The 19,473-nt window shown below is 35.5% G+C and overlaps 1 protein-coding gene across 1 annotated transcript in view; it reads right to left on the bottom strand.

Moving 5' to 3' along the window:
* The window catches only part of Pus7 (pseudouridine synthase 7), a 184,876-nt gene that overhangs the window by 61,193 nt on the left and 104,210 nt on the right, over positions 1-19,473 (bottom strand). Inside the window, exons 7-9 of the mRNA XM_090390419.1 lie at positions 17,954-18,097; positions 13,536-13,598; positions 5,230-5,355 (exon numbers count right to left, since the gene is read on the bottom strand). Coding sequence (XP_090246545.1) covers positions 5,230-5,355; positions 13,536-13,598; positions 17,954-18,097 — 333 coding nt within the window. The remainder of the gene's footprint in view (positions 1-5,229; positions 5,356-13,535; positions 13,599-17,953; positions 18,098-19,473) is intronic.

Genomic DNA, 19,473 nt, shown 5'->3' with positions numbered 1-19,473 from the left:
ACAGGAGATCTATTCACATATGTCACCCATTTTTGGACAAATGCCATGGAGAAGTTTGGTGAATCTCAAGCAGTTGCACTTGATATCTCCAAGGCATTTGACCAGGTCTGGTACAAGGGCTTACTAAGCAAGCTGCCATCGTTTGGTCTGTCTCAAAACTTCTGTAGTTGGATTGCCAGCTATCTGTCTGGATGCACACTATGTGTTGTGGTGGATGGTTCCTTATCTTCTCACCATTCAACTAATGCCAGGGTTCCACAAGGTTCTGTTCTCTCACCAACCCTCTTCCATCTATATATCAATGACCTACTTCGGTTGACATCCAACCCAATACATAGTTTTGCAGATGATTGCACACTGCACTTCTCCCTTTCATTTGATAAACTTAACTCTACACAACTCACCTCAACCTACAGAACATCAACCACAACTGCCCTCAATTCTGATTTCCAAACCATCCTCCAATTGGGTTTAGATAACCTCATAATTTCAATGCTATAAAACCCAGTTCTGTCTTATTTCTCACAAAAAAAAAAAAGAAACATTTTCTCCCAGTATTATTTTTGACAACACTCAAATTTCCAAACAATTTGAGTTTTCTCTTCTTGGAATTACCCTGACATCAAGCCTCTTCTAGCATAAACACATCACAACTATTGCATCCTCAGCTTCTAAAAAACTAGGATTTCTCTTTCGCTCATAATGTTACTTTACAAAAAGCTTCCTCATTTGCTTGATTCAATATAGAGGAGAGCAATCAGATGTATTAATGACAACCCATCTCTTACCAATTCCCCCCCCCCCCCCACTTTTGCACAGACAATTGGTCTCTGCACTATGTGTATCCTACAAATATTTCCATGGAAAATGTTCATCTGGAATAGCATTAATAATTCTCCCACTTAGTACTAAGCTCATTGGAACATGTGCAGCTGCTGCCCAACATCCCTTCACAGTGCACTTTGAAACCCAAAGAACAATTTTCTTTTCTTCCTCCTTCATCCCTGCAACTGGAATACAATATACAGTCATTTAAATCAAATGTGAACAAGTACCTTCTTTCCCAACCCATTATCTATACACAGTATTAATGTACTAAAGGTTGATCAACCAACCTCTCATATATGGGTTTCAACATTTAAAAAAAAAAAAAAATCATTGATCTGAGCCTTATATTTTCAATTTCAGATAGAAAAATTCAGTTAGTATAATCACAGTTATGAATCTGGTGAAGGGGTGGACCTGTATGCATTGGTTAGGATATTTTGAGTGGGGGGGGGGGGAGACCAGCATATTGCAGATGTAAGCATATTAAAAAGACAGGAAATAACAATTTATGTTATGTTTATACACAAATTCCAGGCACTTCAGGAAAAAAGGCGTTGAGTTTATTGCTTTGCTGAATATGTTGGAGCCTAAGATTGTTGGTATTAGCGAAACCTGACTCTCGGAGTCAGATGTACTTGAAAGTGTAAAGGATTTAGTATTTTCAGGAAGGACAGAAGAGAAAGGAGAGGGAGTATTGCTAATATCAGATTATATGAATCCAGTTAGGCTAGAAATTCATGAAAACAATAATAGTAATAATGATTCATGTAGCAGTGAGTTTGAGGCTAGTGGAGACTACCAAAATGAAATATACTAAGGTGGAGAGTGCTATAGACCTAGTTGTTCAGTTTGTAGGAGTGATGAAATATTTTACCAAATTACATTGATGGGTACAAAACAAATAATCATTATGGGCAACTGGGTAGCAGATAAACTTATAATGAAGAATAATTTACTGAGCTATTGCAACTTTCTCAAGCAACATGTGAAAGAAGGAACTCAAGGAGCATTAAATTTGATTACAGTGTTAGAACTGGTCTCAGTTAAGGATGGGACTGTTTTGCTAGCAACTGGTGATAGTGATCATGCCACACTGTCATGGGAAAATAGCAAAGTATATGGATGTTCCAATTAGGAACAGTTACATTCTAAACTGCAAAGTAGCAAATTATGACAAACTTGTGAGACTATTATGTTCAGTCCCATAGTATGAGTTACTGATTGGGAAGGATGTCAAAAGTGCATGAAAATTTTTTAAAAGATGCTTAAAATGATGTACTATCTGAATATTTCACTAGAGTTTGCAGAGAAAAACAGGATGGGAGTGAAATGAATGTGTAATCTTATTAAACAAAGAGAGAGCAGTTATCAAATGTATAAAGTGCAGAACAGAATAGTTACTAGTATTGTATGGAAAACAAAGTCAGGGGATGAAAAACTGGCTGTGTAGGCTAAAGGCAACCCCCCCCCAAAAAAAAATTATGCTGCAAGTAAAAGAATGAATGTGAAAAATAACTTTACTAACTGTAAGCACATGTGTGTCAGAAACAGATAATAGAAGGTAGTTAAGTTATAATTTAGAAGGATGATAAATAATCATCAGTTGTGGAGATGTTATCATAAGTCATATACATCTTCCCTGTGGTGAGCAGACTGCAATCTTAAAGTGGGACAGAGCATAATACAATTTTAGTCAGATACTACTACTCAGTCATCACTACTACTAACAATATTTCATATGCCAGTGAGTTTAAAGCCATCTGGTGTGAGGTGGAATCTAACAAGATCAATTACATAGTGGGGTGTTGTTACAGACCAAGTGAATTGGTTGCTAGTGATGAAGAAATGCATCACCAAATAGAAAAGATGAGCGTGAAAAGGGTAATCATAATGGGAGACTTTAATTATCCAAATATCGATTGGGTAGCAGTAAAATCTTATGAGAAGAATAAAACTGAATTTATTGAACTGTTGCAGGACAACTTCCTCAAGGATTGTGACAGAAGGAACTTGAGGTCAAAGAGCATTAGATTTGATTATAGTGTCAGAGGGTGTTTCAATGAAAGATGTAATTATGTCACCAACTCTGGTTGGTGACAGTGATCATGCATTATTCACTTGGGAAGTGATTATTTTATGAATGGTCCATTCAGAAATGGTTACATGCTAAACTACAAAGCAGGAAATTATGACCAACTGAGGAGTATACTGAGTTCAGTAGAATGGTATCGGTTGCTGGATGGAAAGAATATCGGCAGTGCATGGGAAGCATTTAAACAATACTTAGATGCGATATCAGAACGTATCCTGAGAGTTCAAAGAATAAATACAGTAGGAGTCAAATGGATGTGTAATCTTATTAAGCAAGTGATTTGTAAGAAAAGGATGATGGCATCCATAATGAACATTATAAGCAGCAGGCTCGAATAGTCACAACTGTTGTATGGAAAGCAGTCTGAGTATGAAAAGAAACTAGCCCTGTGTACTAAAGACAACCCACAAGAATTCTATCGATATGCTGCAAGTAAAAGAAAGAATGAATATGAAAGAATAACTCTTCTAAATCCAGATGGAGTGAGGGTTACAGATGCAGACGAGGTTGTTCAGTTAATGAGTGTCCATTTTGTTAAAAGCTATCAACCTAGTGTATGCAACATTGAGCTCACTGTTACCTCTTCACTAGATGAAGAAACGCAGGTGTATGAGGATAAGGTATTAGAGCTGTTGCACAAATTGAATAAGAATTCAGCAATAGGAGCTGATGGGATATCAGCACATGTGCTAAAAGAGTGTTCAGCTGAATTGGCCATTCCTTTGACCAGGCTGTTTAATATGAGTCTCCGAACAGGGAAGATTCTGCAGGAATGGAAGGAATGTATGGTAATTCCATTGCACAAGGGTGGTGCAAAGATGGACGTATCCAAATATCGACCGATTAGTATCTCAAGAGTGGTAGTGAAGGATTTGTCAACCCATTCAGAAATGGTTTGACAGTGAATCTCTACTTTGCAATGAACAACATGGGTTTACTAAGGGATGGTCATGTTTTAGCAACTTGCTCACATTCTATAACAATGTTACCATTGAACTACACAAGGGGGAATTGGATACACCATGATACTTTTGGATTTTGCTAAGGGGCTTTTGACAGAATACAGCATGGTAGATGGTTGCATAAATTGGAGAAAATGGGTTTGGGTTATAGAATATTAGCATGGATAAGAGGATGGCTGACTGACAGATATCAAAAAGATTTAAGGTAACAAGTGGTGTTCCACAAGGATCAGTGCTTGGTCTACTGTTATTCAATCTGTACATTAATGATATTGGGAAGGATTTGACAAGCAACATACAGCTATTTGCTTATGATGCAAAGATAGGTACAGTAATCAAGGTTGCTGCTGATATGCAGTACTTGCAGAATGATTTGAATAGGCTGGAATTGTGGGTATGGGAAAACGGATGTCAGTAAATGTAAAGTCATTCACTTCGGTGTGATTAGATATCTAGTGTCGTACTATATTGGTGGGATTAGGCTAGAATAAACTGATGAGGCTAGGAATCTTGGAGTGTTAATAGATAAGAAGTTGAAGTTCAGGAGCCATGTGGCAAAGATTGCACAACTCAAAGGATAATTGCAATGCTGAAACCAACGTTCATATGTAAAGATAAGGATGTTATTTTGCCTCTTTACAAGGTCTTGATAAGACCTCACTTGGGATGTTGTGCACAGGTATGGTCTCCTGGTTTCCATTGTGATTCAGATATATATTGGAGAGAGTACAAAGGAGAGTGTTAAAAATGATATCAAGATTGTGAAATAATTATGAAGACAGATTGAGAATTTTTAGACTGCAGACACTAGCAAATAGGAGGAAGAGGGGAGATATGATTGAGACTTACAAACTCCTGAAAGGTTTACAGAATTTCAATTGATGGAATTTTTCAATTTATGGAGAGTGAGGAAAGGACAAGAAGGCATCCTTGGAAGCTGAGAATGAATGCTGCTAAGAAGGGGATGAGGGCTAGATTTTCCTCTCATAAGGTACTTTTGAGATGGATTGCCACTGGATGTTGTGAGTGCAAACAGTGTGAATGAATTCAAGAATAAGCATGATAGCCGGGGTGGGTGGGTGGGTGGGTGGGTGTGGCCAGAGTCTCTGGCTCCTTGGAGGTCTCTCTTAATAATAATAATAATTATTATTATTATTAGTCAGGATTGCATCAATATCCAATATTTACCTAAACCAAAATGCAATATATAAAAGAAATAGAATATAAAGTCTTAAATTATCAAAAACTGTGGTCACCATTTTATTAGATGAAGAGATAGTAGCTCTTGCCATGTCTCACCAGTCTTTTTTTAACTGTAAGGGAACAAAAAAAAATAAAACTACCTACCTGCCAATTTCATATGTAGGAACTGTAGTAGTCCCAAACCTCTGCATACCATAATAATTAATGAAGCCATGTTTTGTCAATGATTCCATAGCCTTTGTAACATGTTCTTCAGTAGCTGATACATTTCTATAATTAATAAACAAAAATTTTAAATCATTCATCCAGTTCTGGCATTTGATAAATTAAGCTAAATGTTTTCTGGAATATTTAATGCCTTTTGTCTAAATGAAATCATATGACTAAATATATTTAGTTAACAGCCACTCAATATATCTCAAACAACAAGATGGCCACATTAATGATGAACTGGCAGCCTGATCAAGTAACTAATTAGACTACAATGGCTGGTAGTATATGTCCGATACCATGTCAGTTATTAAATGCAGAACTTGCACTTAAAAATACATTCTCTTTTAATTATTTATTTCTTTGTTTATTTTTTGTAATTCAGGAACTAACAATGCTCTCTGGCTAGAAAGGCTTTCAACCTTTCAAGTATAATTGGAGGTGATGGAGTGAAAGGATCATACAGAATTTCAATTGATGGAATTTTTCAATTAATGGAAAGATATCCAAGAGCTCTTTTTTATTTTTTTTTTTTGCATTTAGCTTCTTCAAATAAAGCTGGAATTCTTTGTCATAAACCATTTTCAATATTTTTTATTTTTATTTAGACACACTTCTGGGAAAACTATGACTTGGATAGAACTGAGTAACCCTTCATTCCAATACGGATAATTTCTGTAAAATGATCACAAGTACCTGGATTTGGAGAATGGAAACAGCAGTTTGACCAAGGAAAGGAGGAGCAAAATTCTTGGATATCTTTCCACTAGGCAATGTAGTGCTAAAGGATAATGAGACTGTGAATGATGAGAGACATTCCACTAGAGATGAAGATTCAAATGAGATTATGATTTGAATTACCAAAAGGAGAAGTCACTTCAACAGTATACCTGGAAGGAGAACTAGTTAAGAGGAGATCTAGTGTACTGAGCGAGTAAAGATTGTGATTGTGTTCTGGTTGGAAGACAATGTGCTTTAGGCAGTTGCTAACAGCAAATGCTTTGGCCTCTCTTCCAACATATTCAGTTGAACTGGACATGCTAGAAAAAACTCCCTACATACTGACATTTGACGTTCATTTTTGAGGGAGTTTTTTTTTTTTTCTTAACTGCAATGATACTATATCTATTTAAGTCTACTACCATGCTAGTGTTTTTAGAAGTGAAGAGAAAAAGAGTGGGGGGGGGAAGAAAGTGCATAATGAGAAGAGAGACTTTCAAACATGTCACCCAAAAAGCGAGCAACCAGTCTCTAGCATAACGTATCAACAGTGTTCCAATCCCCTACATACCACTATCAGCCTCCTTCCAAGCACAATATGGCAGTGGGATTATGCTACCTAATCAGCACCACAATCAGATGCAGTGCTAGATGACATCTGGCAGCCAGTTAGCAAAACCCTTAAAGACGGGGAAGGCTCTGGATCTCCAGAGCATACCCCAAAAGGTATCACACACACTCACTCACTGTATGTAGGTAGCCTGCTAAATGTACCACAATCAGGGGATGAAGAGAAGTCAGAATCGTTGCTCTGATAACCAAATGTAGTGCCAACTACTTTAGAATACTAAAGGAGATAACTATTTTAATTTTAAATTAAAAAACAGCAAAAATCTTTTACCAGTGTTTCATTAATTGAATATAAAATAAACAGAGGATAAAATAATAGTGAGAACAGTGGAATATATCTACTAGCAACAATGATTTAAGTGATAGATTATTTTGTTAATTGGTACAAGACTACATCTTGCTTATTAGAAACCTGAAGTGGCTTGAAAAAGCTCCATGTCTAATCTATATACCAGGGAAAGGTGTTTAACCATTAGCCTATCCACATATACCAATACGTAATAAGTTAATCTTTCATGGAGTGAATATCATAAGAAAAATATGACAAAAAATTTATGTTCCCAATGTAACATCACCACTAACAGTTGCTAGAACCCTGCTCTAGAGACCAAGAATTCCAAGCCACTTCGTCATCATCATCATCAAATTCCTGCTATGTACCCTCAAGGGGCGTACAGGATATGATAGTACTACATGAAAAATTTACATCATTACTAACTTCCCAACCACAATTTTCCTCCAGATCAGTCTGTTACTTGTCAAGACTCCAACATTATCAGAGCTTATATTTCTATTGTCTAAGGCACTTTGTACTGTATCAATCCACATATATCTCGGTCTTCCTCTGGGTCATTTTCCTGGGAACCTGGCAGAGAACACTTGTTTTGCTAATCTTTCCATGCACATTCTGTTTAAATGACCATACCACCTGAGATTAGCGCTGCTAACGCATTCCTGGATGCTGACAATGTCAAGTTCTTTCCTAATATAATTGTTGCCATTGGTACCATCTGTTCACACCTCTAATCTTTCTCAGGATTCTCATATCTGTGGTCTCTAGTCTTTGGTCAAGTGTTTTACTTCTGACCCAGCTCTCAGATCCATAAGTTAAAACTGGTTTGAACACTGTCTTGTATACAGATAATTTAGTGTTCCGACTAATTTCTCTCTTATTCCATATGAATTTATTCAATTGACATCCTACCATACCAGCTTGTTGATTCTGTTGTCTATTTCCATATTTAATTTACCATCTTCACTCAAAATTGTGCCTAAGTAGGTGAAATGTTTTACTTGTTCCACAGGTTCTCCGTTCACAATGCAGTTGACATTTTCAACGATTCTGCCTATTTTCATTGTCTTTGTCTTTTTATTGCTGACCTTCATACCATATCTATTACAACAGTTATTCAATTTAGTGAGGGAATCTTGCAGAATTGTAGCAGATTTATTTAGAATTATAACATCATTCGCATAAAGCTGACATTAACATCTCCAATTTTGATATCATGTCTAATACCACTTTCCTTCATAATGTGATCGATATAGATAATGAATAACAGAGGGGGATAATGTACATCAGGGGTTCCCAACCCTATGCCTGCAGGCACCATGGCGCCCGTCGACCAATTTGTGTGTGCCTGCCGCTGTTCAACCGTATAGTTTGAAATAATCACACTACAATTCATGGCATGCTATATGACGCATGCGTTAATGACACATGATGAGTATTAAACGCATACAATGTAAAGTAGATGTGCATTCGAAGTTGTTCATTCCAGTTTAAGAACTGGAATATCATCATATTCTCCTAATTATGAAGCATTGGCCAATGAAATGCAATGCCAAAGATCACATTAACTTACATATATATATTTAAATTTTTATATAATGTAAACTTTTAAGTAATAAAACATTTGATTATAATGTAAACTTTGTATATATTCATTTAACAAACGAATTCAAAAAATTTCCTTGAAAAAATAGATGGTGCCAGTCACCCTACCGGTATTTTAGAATGTGCTCTAGGAAACAAAAAGATTGGGAACCCCTGATGTACATCCTTGTCTCAAACCAGATTTAACATTAAACCATCTTCCTGTACTTCCTTCAATTCTAGCTGCTGACTTACAACTCAAATAAAGACAAAGTATTGCTTGATATAATGCCCCACTGCATTATATCAAGCAATATATAACTGTAGAGTATTGAATAGCTTCTCTCTCTTGGCACCTTGTCATATGCCTTTTCCAGATCGACAAAACTTAAAAAAATATCTTTGTCATATTTCCATGATTTCTCAACTATTTGTCATAAAGTGAAGATCTCATCCTGACAGCCTCTATTTGGCCTGAATCCAGCTTGTTCTTCACCAAGCTTTTCTGCCACAATTCTTCTCAACCGTTTCTCAAGTATACTTGCATATATCTTACCAGAACACTCAGCAGGGAAATACCTCTGCAGTTCTCACATTCAGTTTTATTTAAATTTTTATATATGGGTACTATGAGCTCTACTCCAATCATCGGGAATTCGTCCCTCTGTCCAGGCCTTCAGAACTATGTAGTGCAGCCACTGCAAGACTTTTCTACCACCATACTTCAGCATTTCTGGTCGAATATCATCAACTCCTGCTGCCTTTCCACATTTCAAGCCTTTGATGGCTTTTCCTACATCAAGTATGGATATGTATTCCTGACTGTATGCCTGTTGAGTGTTTTTTACCACTGTGTTATCACTGTTTGTTTCATTTAGCAATTTCTCGAATAGTAAAATTTCTTGAAAAGTAATTACTCCATACTTCAAGGATATCTTTTTCTCCAGTTTTCATGTCACCTTAATCATCTCTAGCTCCTTTTACAGCACTCTTTCCTGCATTTCTAAGCATCTTCAACAAACCTCCGGAATATTTTGCCACCTTCTTGATATTTTTTATGTTCTTGCCAAAGTCCTCCCATGACTTTTGTTTAGCTAGTTTTATATAGCGTTTAGCTTTCTTACATTTGTCTCTGTATTCTCTAAGAGCACAAGCTGATTTATTTGCCAGGAACTTTTGATATGCTTTCTTCTTTTCCTTCACTGCCTCTTTAACTTCCTGTGTCCACCATGGAGTTCTCATTTTTCTATCCTTGCAGACAACCTCACCACATGCCTCTGGCTGAATCAGTCAAGGTTTTCTTCAAGGCTTGCCACTGAATCTCCAAGGTTTGGTTGCTGTTCTCAAACTCTTTCATTTTTTCTTCAATAATCTTTATGTATTTTAGTTTATAGTTCACGTCTGAGAGCTGCTCTCAACTTTTATTCATTTTAAAACTTTCTTATATGTTCTTCTATTCAATATGAAATTCAATTTTATCCTGCTCAAGACTAAATGGTGATGAATTCCAATTTCAAATCCTCTATGCACTCTGGTGTCCTGCACCAGGGAGAAAACATCACTATCAACAATAACATAGTCAATGAGACTTTTCTTATTTCTTGCCTCTTCTCTCCATGGGAATTTGTGCACATTTTTATGTTGGAACATGGTGTTAGTAATAACCAGTCCATGTCCTGAGCAGAAATCTAACAGGTATTTGCCATTATTATTAGCTTTGCTCTTTTCTTCGAATTTTCCCAATATATTTTTGTATGTCTGAAAATCATTTCATACTCGGCTATTTAGATCCCCAACAAGTACCAACTTTTCCTTTTTCAATTGTGTCAGCTGCTTTCTCTAAATCCTCAAAAAATTCCACCAGTTCTATCTTAGTAGAACCTTCTGTGGGACCATAGGCACAAATAATTCTCATTGTCCAGTTCCCCATTCTGATATTTGCCCACATCACTCTACTTGATACTGCTGGCCATTCAAGAAGATTAGCCTCGTATTTAGTGTTGAATACTATGGCTACTCCTTCTTTTACTTGATTGTCATTGCCTGAATGTAACATTTTGTATTTATTGCTCAGAAAGATCTCACCAGTTTTTGTCTTTTTTGTTTCAGTCACCACTATTATGTCGATCTGGTACTTATCTAATTCCTCAGCTAGCTCCATTTCTTTGCCATTCAGACTTCTTATGTTGAGTATGGATCTTCAACTCTGGTGATGTTGAGTTGGGGTGTTTTTTCAGATTTGTTCCAGTAGTTGACTTTTCGCTGTTCATCCTGGTTCCCTGGTGAAAACAGGGGCCTTGTTTAACCGGGCAACGCCCCAGCCAGCATGAAATTTTGTCATGTTGTACCATCATTTTGTATTTTGGTTTAAGTCGATAAAAATACAATTTGGTTGGCTAAATCCCAAATTGCCAGCCCATCCTTGTTCATTCAGTATCCAGGTAGATACCCAAGCCCTGGTCGGTTCTCTGCATTCCTTTAAGGGCTATGTGGAGGTCTCCTCTCAGTTATACAGCTTTGACTCTTATGCCTTCCTATATGTAAGATAGTGGTGAAACCAGTGCCAAAAGATGGCAAAAAAATCACATTGTTTCCAAAATAAAATTCCATAGACCAGTGTTTCCCAAAGTGTGGTATGCATACTTCAGGGGTAGATGAAAATACTTTAGGAAGTACAAGGCACTTTTACATTTTTGTCATAATATTGTTGCAGATGAGTACAAGTCTATTTTATAATTGCATTTTCAATAACTAAAAAATCTCAAAGAAGTTTTAAACAAAATGTGTTTCTTGGCATGTACTGATGGCCCTCCATTAGGACTGCATCTGGTTGACAGAATGATAACTATCAAATGCATTGCTTGGACCATGTGGTCAGAACTCTGCACTACATTTTGTAATTGTTCATATCTTAAATTCTAATGATGTTTAGCTATTTCACCACCTGTGTGCAAATCTATACATATTTAGTCGTGTTGGAGTTATAAGTTGTGATGGAAGTGTGATGGAGGTATAAGCACATAGATAATACTCTCACTTTTTTTTTTAGCAGCCGTGTTGTTGATTATTAACAATTGTGAAGTGCAGTCTAATAATAATTAATATCTCTCTTTTCTCACCAGTTAAAAACAGGATATTTAAAATGCAAACAGAAAATAGTGAAGGAAATGAAAATGATTGTGGTAACTATGAGAAATGACACATCGATGTGTCAGGATCAAATATTTGTAATGAAAGTAATGAGACATCAATTTATTATAATTCATTTATAATGCAAATTATAATGTTACTCAAATTTAAAGGGGGGGGGGAAGGTACTGAAAGTTCAGGAAACAATGCTTTAAACATACCAACATTACATGCACAATAAGTATTGTAAGTTTTCAGCAAAAGGGAAAATGACTTAAAAGAATAAAATAACAGAAATATTTGACATTGTGAGGGAAAAAAGTTCATGTTTCGCTAATGTTTTATAAATTATAGTCTAACCTACAACTATTAAACTCAGATGGCTTGGACATCAACTCACACATCCTGAAGTCTCACCCTTTTTGGAATCCCTTATCCTGTACAAACCAGAAGATGGCAACTGCAGTAGAGGAAGACCATGCAAACAATTCTGGCAATACATATGTGAAACCATCAGTAGACTGAATTGTAATACTCCATCTGACATCTACCAGTTAGCTCAAGATAGAGACGTGGAAGACCATAATTTGCAATATTTAATTTTTAATATAAATCTCTTTTCCCTTTTCACATTGTATCATATTGTGAATAAACTATGATGATGATGATTAAATAGTATTTATATTCTAGGTTAATCCTGTGTAAGCAAACAAAGTTTGTGCATAAAGTATCTTTACAACTAGGCTACTTGTATACAGCAACTAGTAACTTCACATTAATTGTCTAAGTATTCCATAATGCAAAGCACACATCCTTTCAGGTGTGTATAATGCTATGCATTACAGGAAGGGCCACCTATCTAGACCAGTTTCAACTGTTATTGAGGTATGTTATAGTGCAGGGATATCTTTCCAAAAACTGAGTGATCTACAAGATCACCCCAAATCTCAATGGGTTATCTACAGAATAACAACTACACACATCACTACTGACCTGAATCATTCTAGGACAGGAAAATCAGCAGTGGCACCACTCAGTAACAGGCAAAAACCCACCATTGAGCGGAGCTTCTCTACTCCCCAAGAAGCAAGCAAATCCAAAGATGAATATCAATATATGTCATCAGTGGGGGGCCACATCCAGAAGAAATACCAAGTTTGAAGTAATGCAAAAGTCATATATTTCCCATATATGGGTAGTGAAAAGGTGTAACACCTTATTACTAAAATACTCAGAAAGGTGGGAAAGTGTTTAACTTGTTTACAAATTAAAGATGCAAAGAAATTATATTCTGGTTTAACCCTTTATCCAAGTATAGCAAACGAAGTGTAGCAATTAAGCAAACGAAGTTTGCACGTGAATTATCTTCATGATTAGGCTACTTATATACAGGGGGCTAATGACTTCACATTAATAGCAACTAAGGCAATTAACGTGAAGTCATTGGCCTTTTAACTACCTGTGTATGGAAATATAAGACCTTTCCATTACTTCAACCTTGGTATCTCTTCTGGGTGTGGCTCCCACCGAATGAGACCTCAATAAAGGTCTAACTGGTCTGGGTAGTAGTCCTTCCTATAATGCATAGCATTATATGCACCCAAAAGGATGTGTTTTGCATTGCAGGATACTAAAGCAATTAATGTGAAGTCATTAGCCTCTATAAACATATATCTAGCCTAATTGTTAAGATAAATGTGAAGCCATTAGCCTCTATATCTAGCCTAATTGTTAAGATACTTCACATGCTATAATATAATTTCTTCGCATATTTAATTTACAATCAAGTGAAAAACTTTCTAACAACCTACAACTATATATGCTTTATCTATTATGGGTCTATACCAAATCATCCAAAACTTGTAACAGGAAACAGCATACTGACCTCAACACAATTTGAAATTGGTTTCCTGACAAGTCTCCAAGCTTGAGTGGCTTATCTTTATATCTATAAAAATGAATACAGTAAAATAAATGTAACTAAAATACTCCTTTCAAAAACTACAAAACATAATATTTTAGTAGCATACCATGAAAATAAACAACTGAGGCACTACCATGAGGCACAATACAAATTGAGAAAAATTATAATTATATTTAAATCCTAGAATCATAAAAGATTTTAGGTGGTTTTTATTTTAATTCATCTTTTTTTTTGTTGTAGATTATAATATCTGATATATAATTACTGCAATACCCGATATGTACACAGGTGTTACAAAAATTATGTACACATACCTGTGTGTGTGTGTGTGCACACACACACACAAACATGCAATTTTCTTCATTACTGTGTACCAGTGACAATGTGCACTGTAAGATATAAAGGCAAGGGAATGAATGCATGTACAATACTAAAAACATGATGTGATTTAGATAATGATATTCAGCAAAGTACTGTCAGTTTTCCATCAGTTCACAATGGTACACTACACTACAATTACTGATGAAAAAAACAAGAAGATGCTGAAAAAGACTGTATGTTACTTCTATTTCATTAATGAATTTTTCTCAACCAGAAGCTTCTGAACATTATTATTATTATTATTTATTATTTAAGTTAAGGGATATTACATCCCATATTGTTTCTTAGCCGAATAAGAAATTATATAAAGTTCAGCAATTCCAAGCGTAAGCAAATACCTGGATAGTGCAGCACCTGACCTATTTGGTAGTGCAAACTGAGGCAACTCATAGTAAAGGTGGAGCAAACTCCAATCACTATTCTTGGTATTTACCCATAATGTGAACTTAGCTCCTAGGAGCTGTATTACTGTTCTACATTATGAGAGAAGGTCACTACCCAGACCGGTTTCAACCTTTATTGAGGTCTCATCAGTGAGTAGGTAGACCTAGTTAATACCAAGTTTGTAACGAACAGAACTTACATCCCTTGTATAAGATTTGCCAAGAAGGTGTCCTAATAAATTACTAATTATATGAAGAGCCAAAGGCTTCAATTCAGAGACATGAACTTATTTAAGTTAAGGGATATTACATCCCATATTGTTTCTTAGCCGAATAAGAAACTCAAAGAGTTTCATGCCAAATATAGAAACTATATAAAGTTCGGCAATTCCAAGCGTAAGCAAATACCTGGATAGTGCAGCACCTGACCCATTTGGTAGTGCAAACTGAGGCAACTCATAGTATAGTTCAGCTAAGAAACAATATGGGATACGCTTGGATACAATACGGATTGCTTACGCTTGGAATCGCCGAACTTTATATAGTTTCTATATTCGGTATGAAACTCTTTGAGTTTCTTATTCGGCTAAGAAACAATATTGGATGATGTAATATCCCTTAACTTAAATAAGTTCATGTCACCAAATTGAAGCCTTTGGCTCTTTATATAATTAGTAATTATTTATTAGTTTTTTTTTAATGCACATCTCATTAATGAAAGGCTCTAAACCTATTGTACATTTAGTGCTGTGGGTGAGCTAATTATCAAATAACTGGCTTTCCTGCTCAAGGGACCAAACAGATTACTTTTTTCCAAGCTAGGAGGGTAGTCTGAAAAGTTCTCGGCCTCGACCATAGATGGCAACACTATCGACAATTTTTTTTTTTTTTTTCTAAGTTGGTATATCTGTCATAAACATCCATGTGAAATTGCAAGTCATTCTATCAAGTAGTTGTTTTATACAGCTGTCTGAAGCAAAAGTGTTGTCTGTATCCCTTGAAATGGATAAAATTGAGTATCGTGCAGTTATAAAATTCTTTGTAAAGAAGGTTTAACGCCAAAACAAATTCATTGGAAGTTCATAAAAGTTTATGGGCACTCTTCTCCTTCATTTTTGACAATTAAGAAATGGGCTGCCGAGTTTAAACATGGCCGTACCAGCCTTGAGGATGATCCACGTGAAGGCCATCCAAAAAGTAACACCAGAAATCATTGATTAAGTGACCAATATGGTATTGGATGACCAAAGTGCGAGTCAAAGTGCATGAAATTGCTGAGACTATAGGCATTGTAGGATATATTTGTTGCAAGAACGTGTAGGATATATTTTGCATGAAGAATTGCATATGAAAAAGCTTTGTGCAAGATGGACTTGCTCACAGCAGATCAAAAACGCACTCGCATGAAAATCTCTGAACAGTGCTTGGAGCGTTTTAACAAGAATAAAACTGATTTTGTGCATTGTGGATGAGACTTGGATTCACCATTACACCAGAATCCAAACAGCAGTCAAAACAGTGGACAGAAGCCGGTTGTTCAGTGCCAAAGAAGACAAAAGTCGGTTCCATCAGCAGGAAAGGTCATGGCATCGGTGTTTTGGGATGCTAAAGGCATTTTGTTTATTATCTTGAAAAGGGTAAAACAATAACTGGGGAATATTATTCCAATCTTTTAACCAGACTAGATGAAAAAATTCATGAGAAAAGATCCGGTTTGCAGAAGAAAAAAACATCTTTCATCAGGACAATGCACCTGCCCACAAAAGTGTTTTGACAATGGGAAAATTAAGGGATCTGCACTATGAATTGTTGGAACATCCACCCTATTCCCCAGATTTGGCTCCCTCTGACTTCTATCTCTTCCCAAAACTAAAACTCTTCCTCGCTGGTCAGCGTTTTTCTTCAAATCAAGAGGTGATTGCAGTAGAGGGGTATTTTGCAGATCTTATTGAGAACCACTACAAGGACAGGATAATGATACTGGAGTATCGCTGGAAAAAATGTATTGTGTTAAAGGAGATTATGATGAAAAATAAAAATAATTTTGAAATTATAAATTCGTTTTTTCATTGTTAGGCCGAGAACTTTTTAGACCACTGTCATACTTCAGAACTTCAGTAAGTAATGAAGTAGTCTCACACCAGAGAATGAAAATTTCACCTATGAATTTTTATATTAGAAATAAAGCACTTGATAAAAGACTAGAGACCACAGATATGAGGGTTCTGAGAAAAATTAGGAGAGTGAACTAATGTCATCAATGTCAGAATCATATCAAAAATAAAAATATTAGAAAGGAACTTGGCATTATTAGCATTTAAGAATGTCAGCAGAGCTAATCTAAGGTGGTATGGCCCACTTAAATAGAATGGGTGAATAAAGGTTAGCAAAACAGTTGGCAGAAAAGAAACCCAGAGGTAGACCAAGGTCTAGGTGGACTGATTCAGTGAGAAGTGCCTTAGAAGCATGAAATGTTAAATATGACAAAATGGAGTGCTCACAAGTAATAGACTGATTTGGAGGAAAATTGTTGATAATAATGGAAATTAATAATAATGTAAACTTAATTATGCAGTGCTGTCATAGCAACCTGAACATCCCTTGGGGCTACATATCAGGAAATTGATGATGATAAATTATGAATTTTTACAAACATCCATGCCACAGTAAGATTTGAACCTATGACCTTTTGGCTCAAGAATGACATTATTCACTCAATCAACTAGGTTGATAGTGATAGAAATGTGTACCAGAACACTTAGTTTCCATAAGGCTGTTGCACACAACACAATATCACCCAAAACCATGCTCATATTCCCCATGCATAATGCAGAGCATGCCATGGCAGACAACAGACCACTAAAACATGAAAAAGTGATGATGTACAATACATACAACCAGGAGTGCATATTCTTGGTGTGCTAGGCATGCACTGCACAACACCTGGAAAATTCACGAAGAAATAATTTTTGAGCAGTTATTTAGTAAAAATAAATATTTTTTACTAAATATTTATTGTAATTTTAGTCTTGATATTTGTAAGAGTCATGAACTCTTACAAATATCAAGACATTTAGTGTGACTGTAAATGAGTTGTGCATTGCTGTCAAAGCACACACTGACTAGGCATATATGAAGAGAGAGAAAGTAATGCGATTCCCTACACAGAGTCTGCAATGAGACATCTACATGCATTTTTAAATGACTAAAAGTGAGTGGGGAAAAATGCAGCATGCACACTGGTGCATTGGCAGTGACTGAAATTTTTGTGGGAATTAAAGACATGTGAGCTCTCTACAGCACAGCTGAGTTCTAATTGGTAGATTACCTGCAACTGAGAAGTGCAGAGCAGTGCAGTTAATAGCAACGAGGCTATTAACTCCAAATGGCATCCTTTGATAAAGTCAGTGATTCCTTGTTTACAAGTTTAAATTTATAATAAAAAATATTAAATTTTATATAACATATTTAAAAAAGAATCTCAGTTCTTTTACATAACTTACAGATGTACAGGAATATTTGTAAATCCCCAGAGGTCCACAGATCACAGTCTAAGAAAAGCTACTATAAAATGAATAATTTATACAATTTATAGGTTATAAAATAGCACCTTACTGTACATTGCCAACAGAAATGGCTTTAAGCTTGGTATTTAATGAAAGCAAATCATCAGCTGGAACACGATATACAGACACTAACTGTGTGGTTTTCCCTCTCCTGTCTTTTGTACCTGCATAGCTAAAGGATGCTGGTTTCATTCTATAAAATATAAAAAGACAAACAAAAAATAAATAAATGAGTGTTTCATTTCATTGAAACTTAGTCACTAACTGTACTAATATTACAGGTAGCAACAAAACTCTGTTTTTACATTTACCAGAATTTAATCTGAAAAACTTTTCACTGCTAATTACCCCCCCTCCCCTCCCAATAACCAATTGTTTATGACAGTTAGGAAAGCAGATCCTCCCTTCACTGTATTTATGATAATTATTAATTTCCATAATACTCGTATGATAACTCCATAATTATGAAAAATCATAATTTCATTAAAATGTGGTTTCTGTATCTGAACAACTATGGAAACTTAGAGTACCTTGGAAGAGAAAATGAAAAAAATAGATTTTCAGCATGCATTAGAGATAACTCCAGGAATTCTAAGGAACAAATTATCAATGAATTTAGATATCACTAGAATAAAAATTGTCAAAACTGTTTCTGATAAGCACAGGAACTTTATTAAAGCTCTTGTCCTAAACAACAGAAGAAGGAGATGAAAATACAACTATCAGGAACTAACTGTCAAGTGAAGCAGTTAACTGATCTGATCATTCACTTAAAATACAAACTGAAGAGATTGGTCAAAATAAATGCAAAGAAAAAATATGATTTTTTTTTTTCTGTGACAAGTTTCATGTAAATTTATTTATTTTTTTATTTTTTTATTTTATGTGAATCCAACTGAAAATGGCTGCAAACTCATATATCAAGGCAATTCTCACTTATAGATAAATCTAATTAGGAGACCACAGGAATAGTTCTATAGTGAATTTTTTGTTTAGCACAGCATTGTATCCATAACAGAATATCTAAAGGCTTGAGATGATAAGGCTATAGGATCACTGACTGACATATGTAACAAAATATACGAAACTGGACACCTGCTAAAGATTTTAAGCACTCAAAGTTCCTACATACCTAAAAAATCGAAGACAATCAAATGTGAAGAATACAGAACAATCAGTCTGATCAGTCAGATAGCAAAAGTTATGTTATATATCAACCTAGAAAGAAATAAACATAAAATCAAAATGGAAATTAATGAAACACAATCTGGTTTCCAGGAAAAAGGAACTAGAGGACTCTTCAACATTAGAACTATTATAGAAAGATATCTGGAGAAGCAGAAAGAAGTCTACTTATGTTTTATTGACTACACAAAGGCCTTTGACAATATACAACATGAACAACTAATCAAATGGATCAGAAATTTAGGAGAAGATGGTAAAGATACCAGATTACTGATAAATCTATATTGGGAGCAAACTGCCTCAATAAAAATATCAGGAGAAATCTCGGAGGAATTCCAAGTAAAGAAGGGTGTCAGACAAAGCTGTGTTCTTTCTCCTATATTG

The sequence above is a fragment of the Typopeltis vanoorti genome, chromosome 3 (assembly GCF_054136105.1).
Source record: "Typopeltis vanoorti isolate ZY-2024b chromosome 3, IOZ_Tvanoo_1.0, whole genome shotgun sequence".
NCBI classification, from domain to species: Eukaryota; Metazoa; Arthropoda; class Arachnida; order Uropygi; family Thelyphonidae; genus Typopeltis; species Typopeltis vanoorti.
Note: the sequence above shows the minus strand (reverse complement) of the source record. Positions and strands in the feature narration are given on the sequence as shown.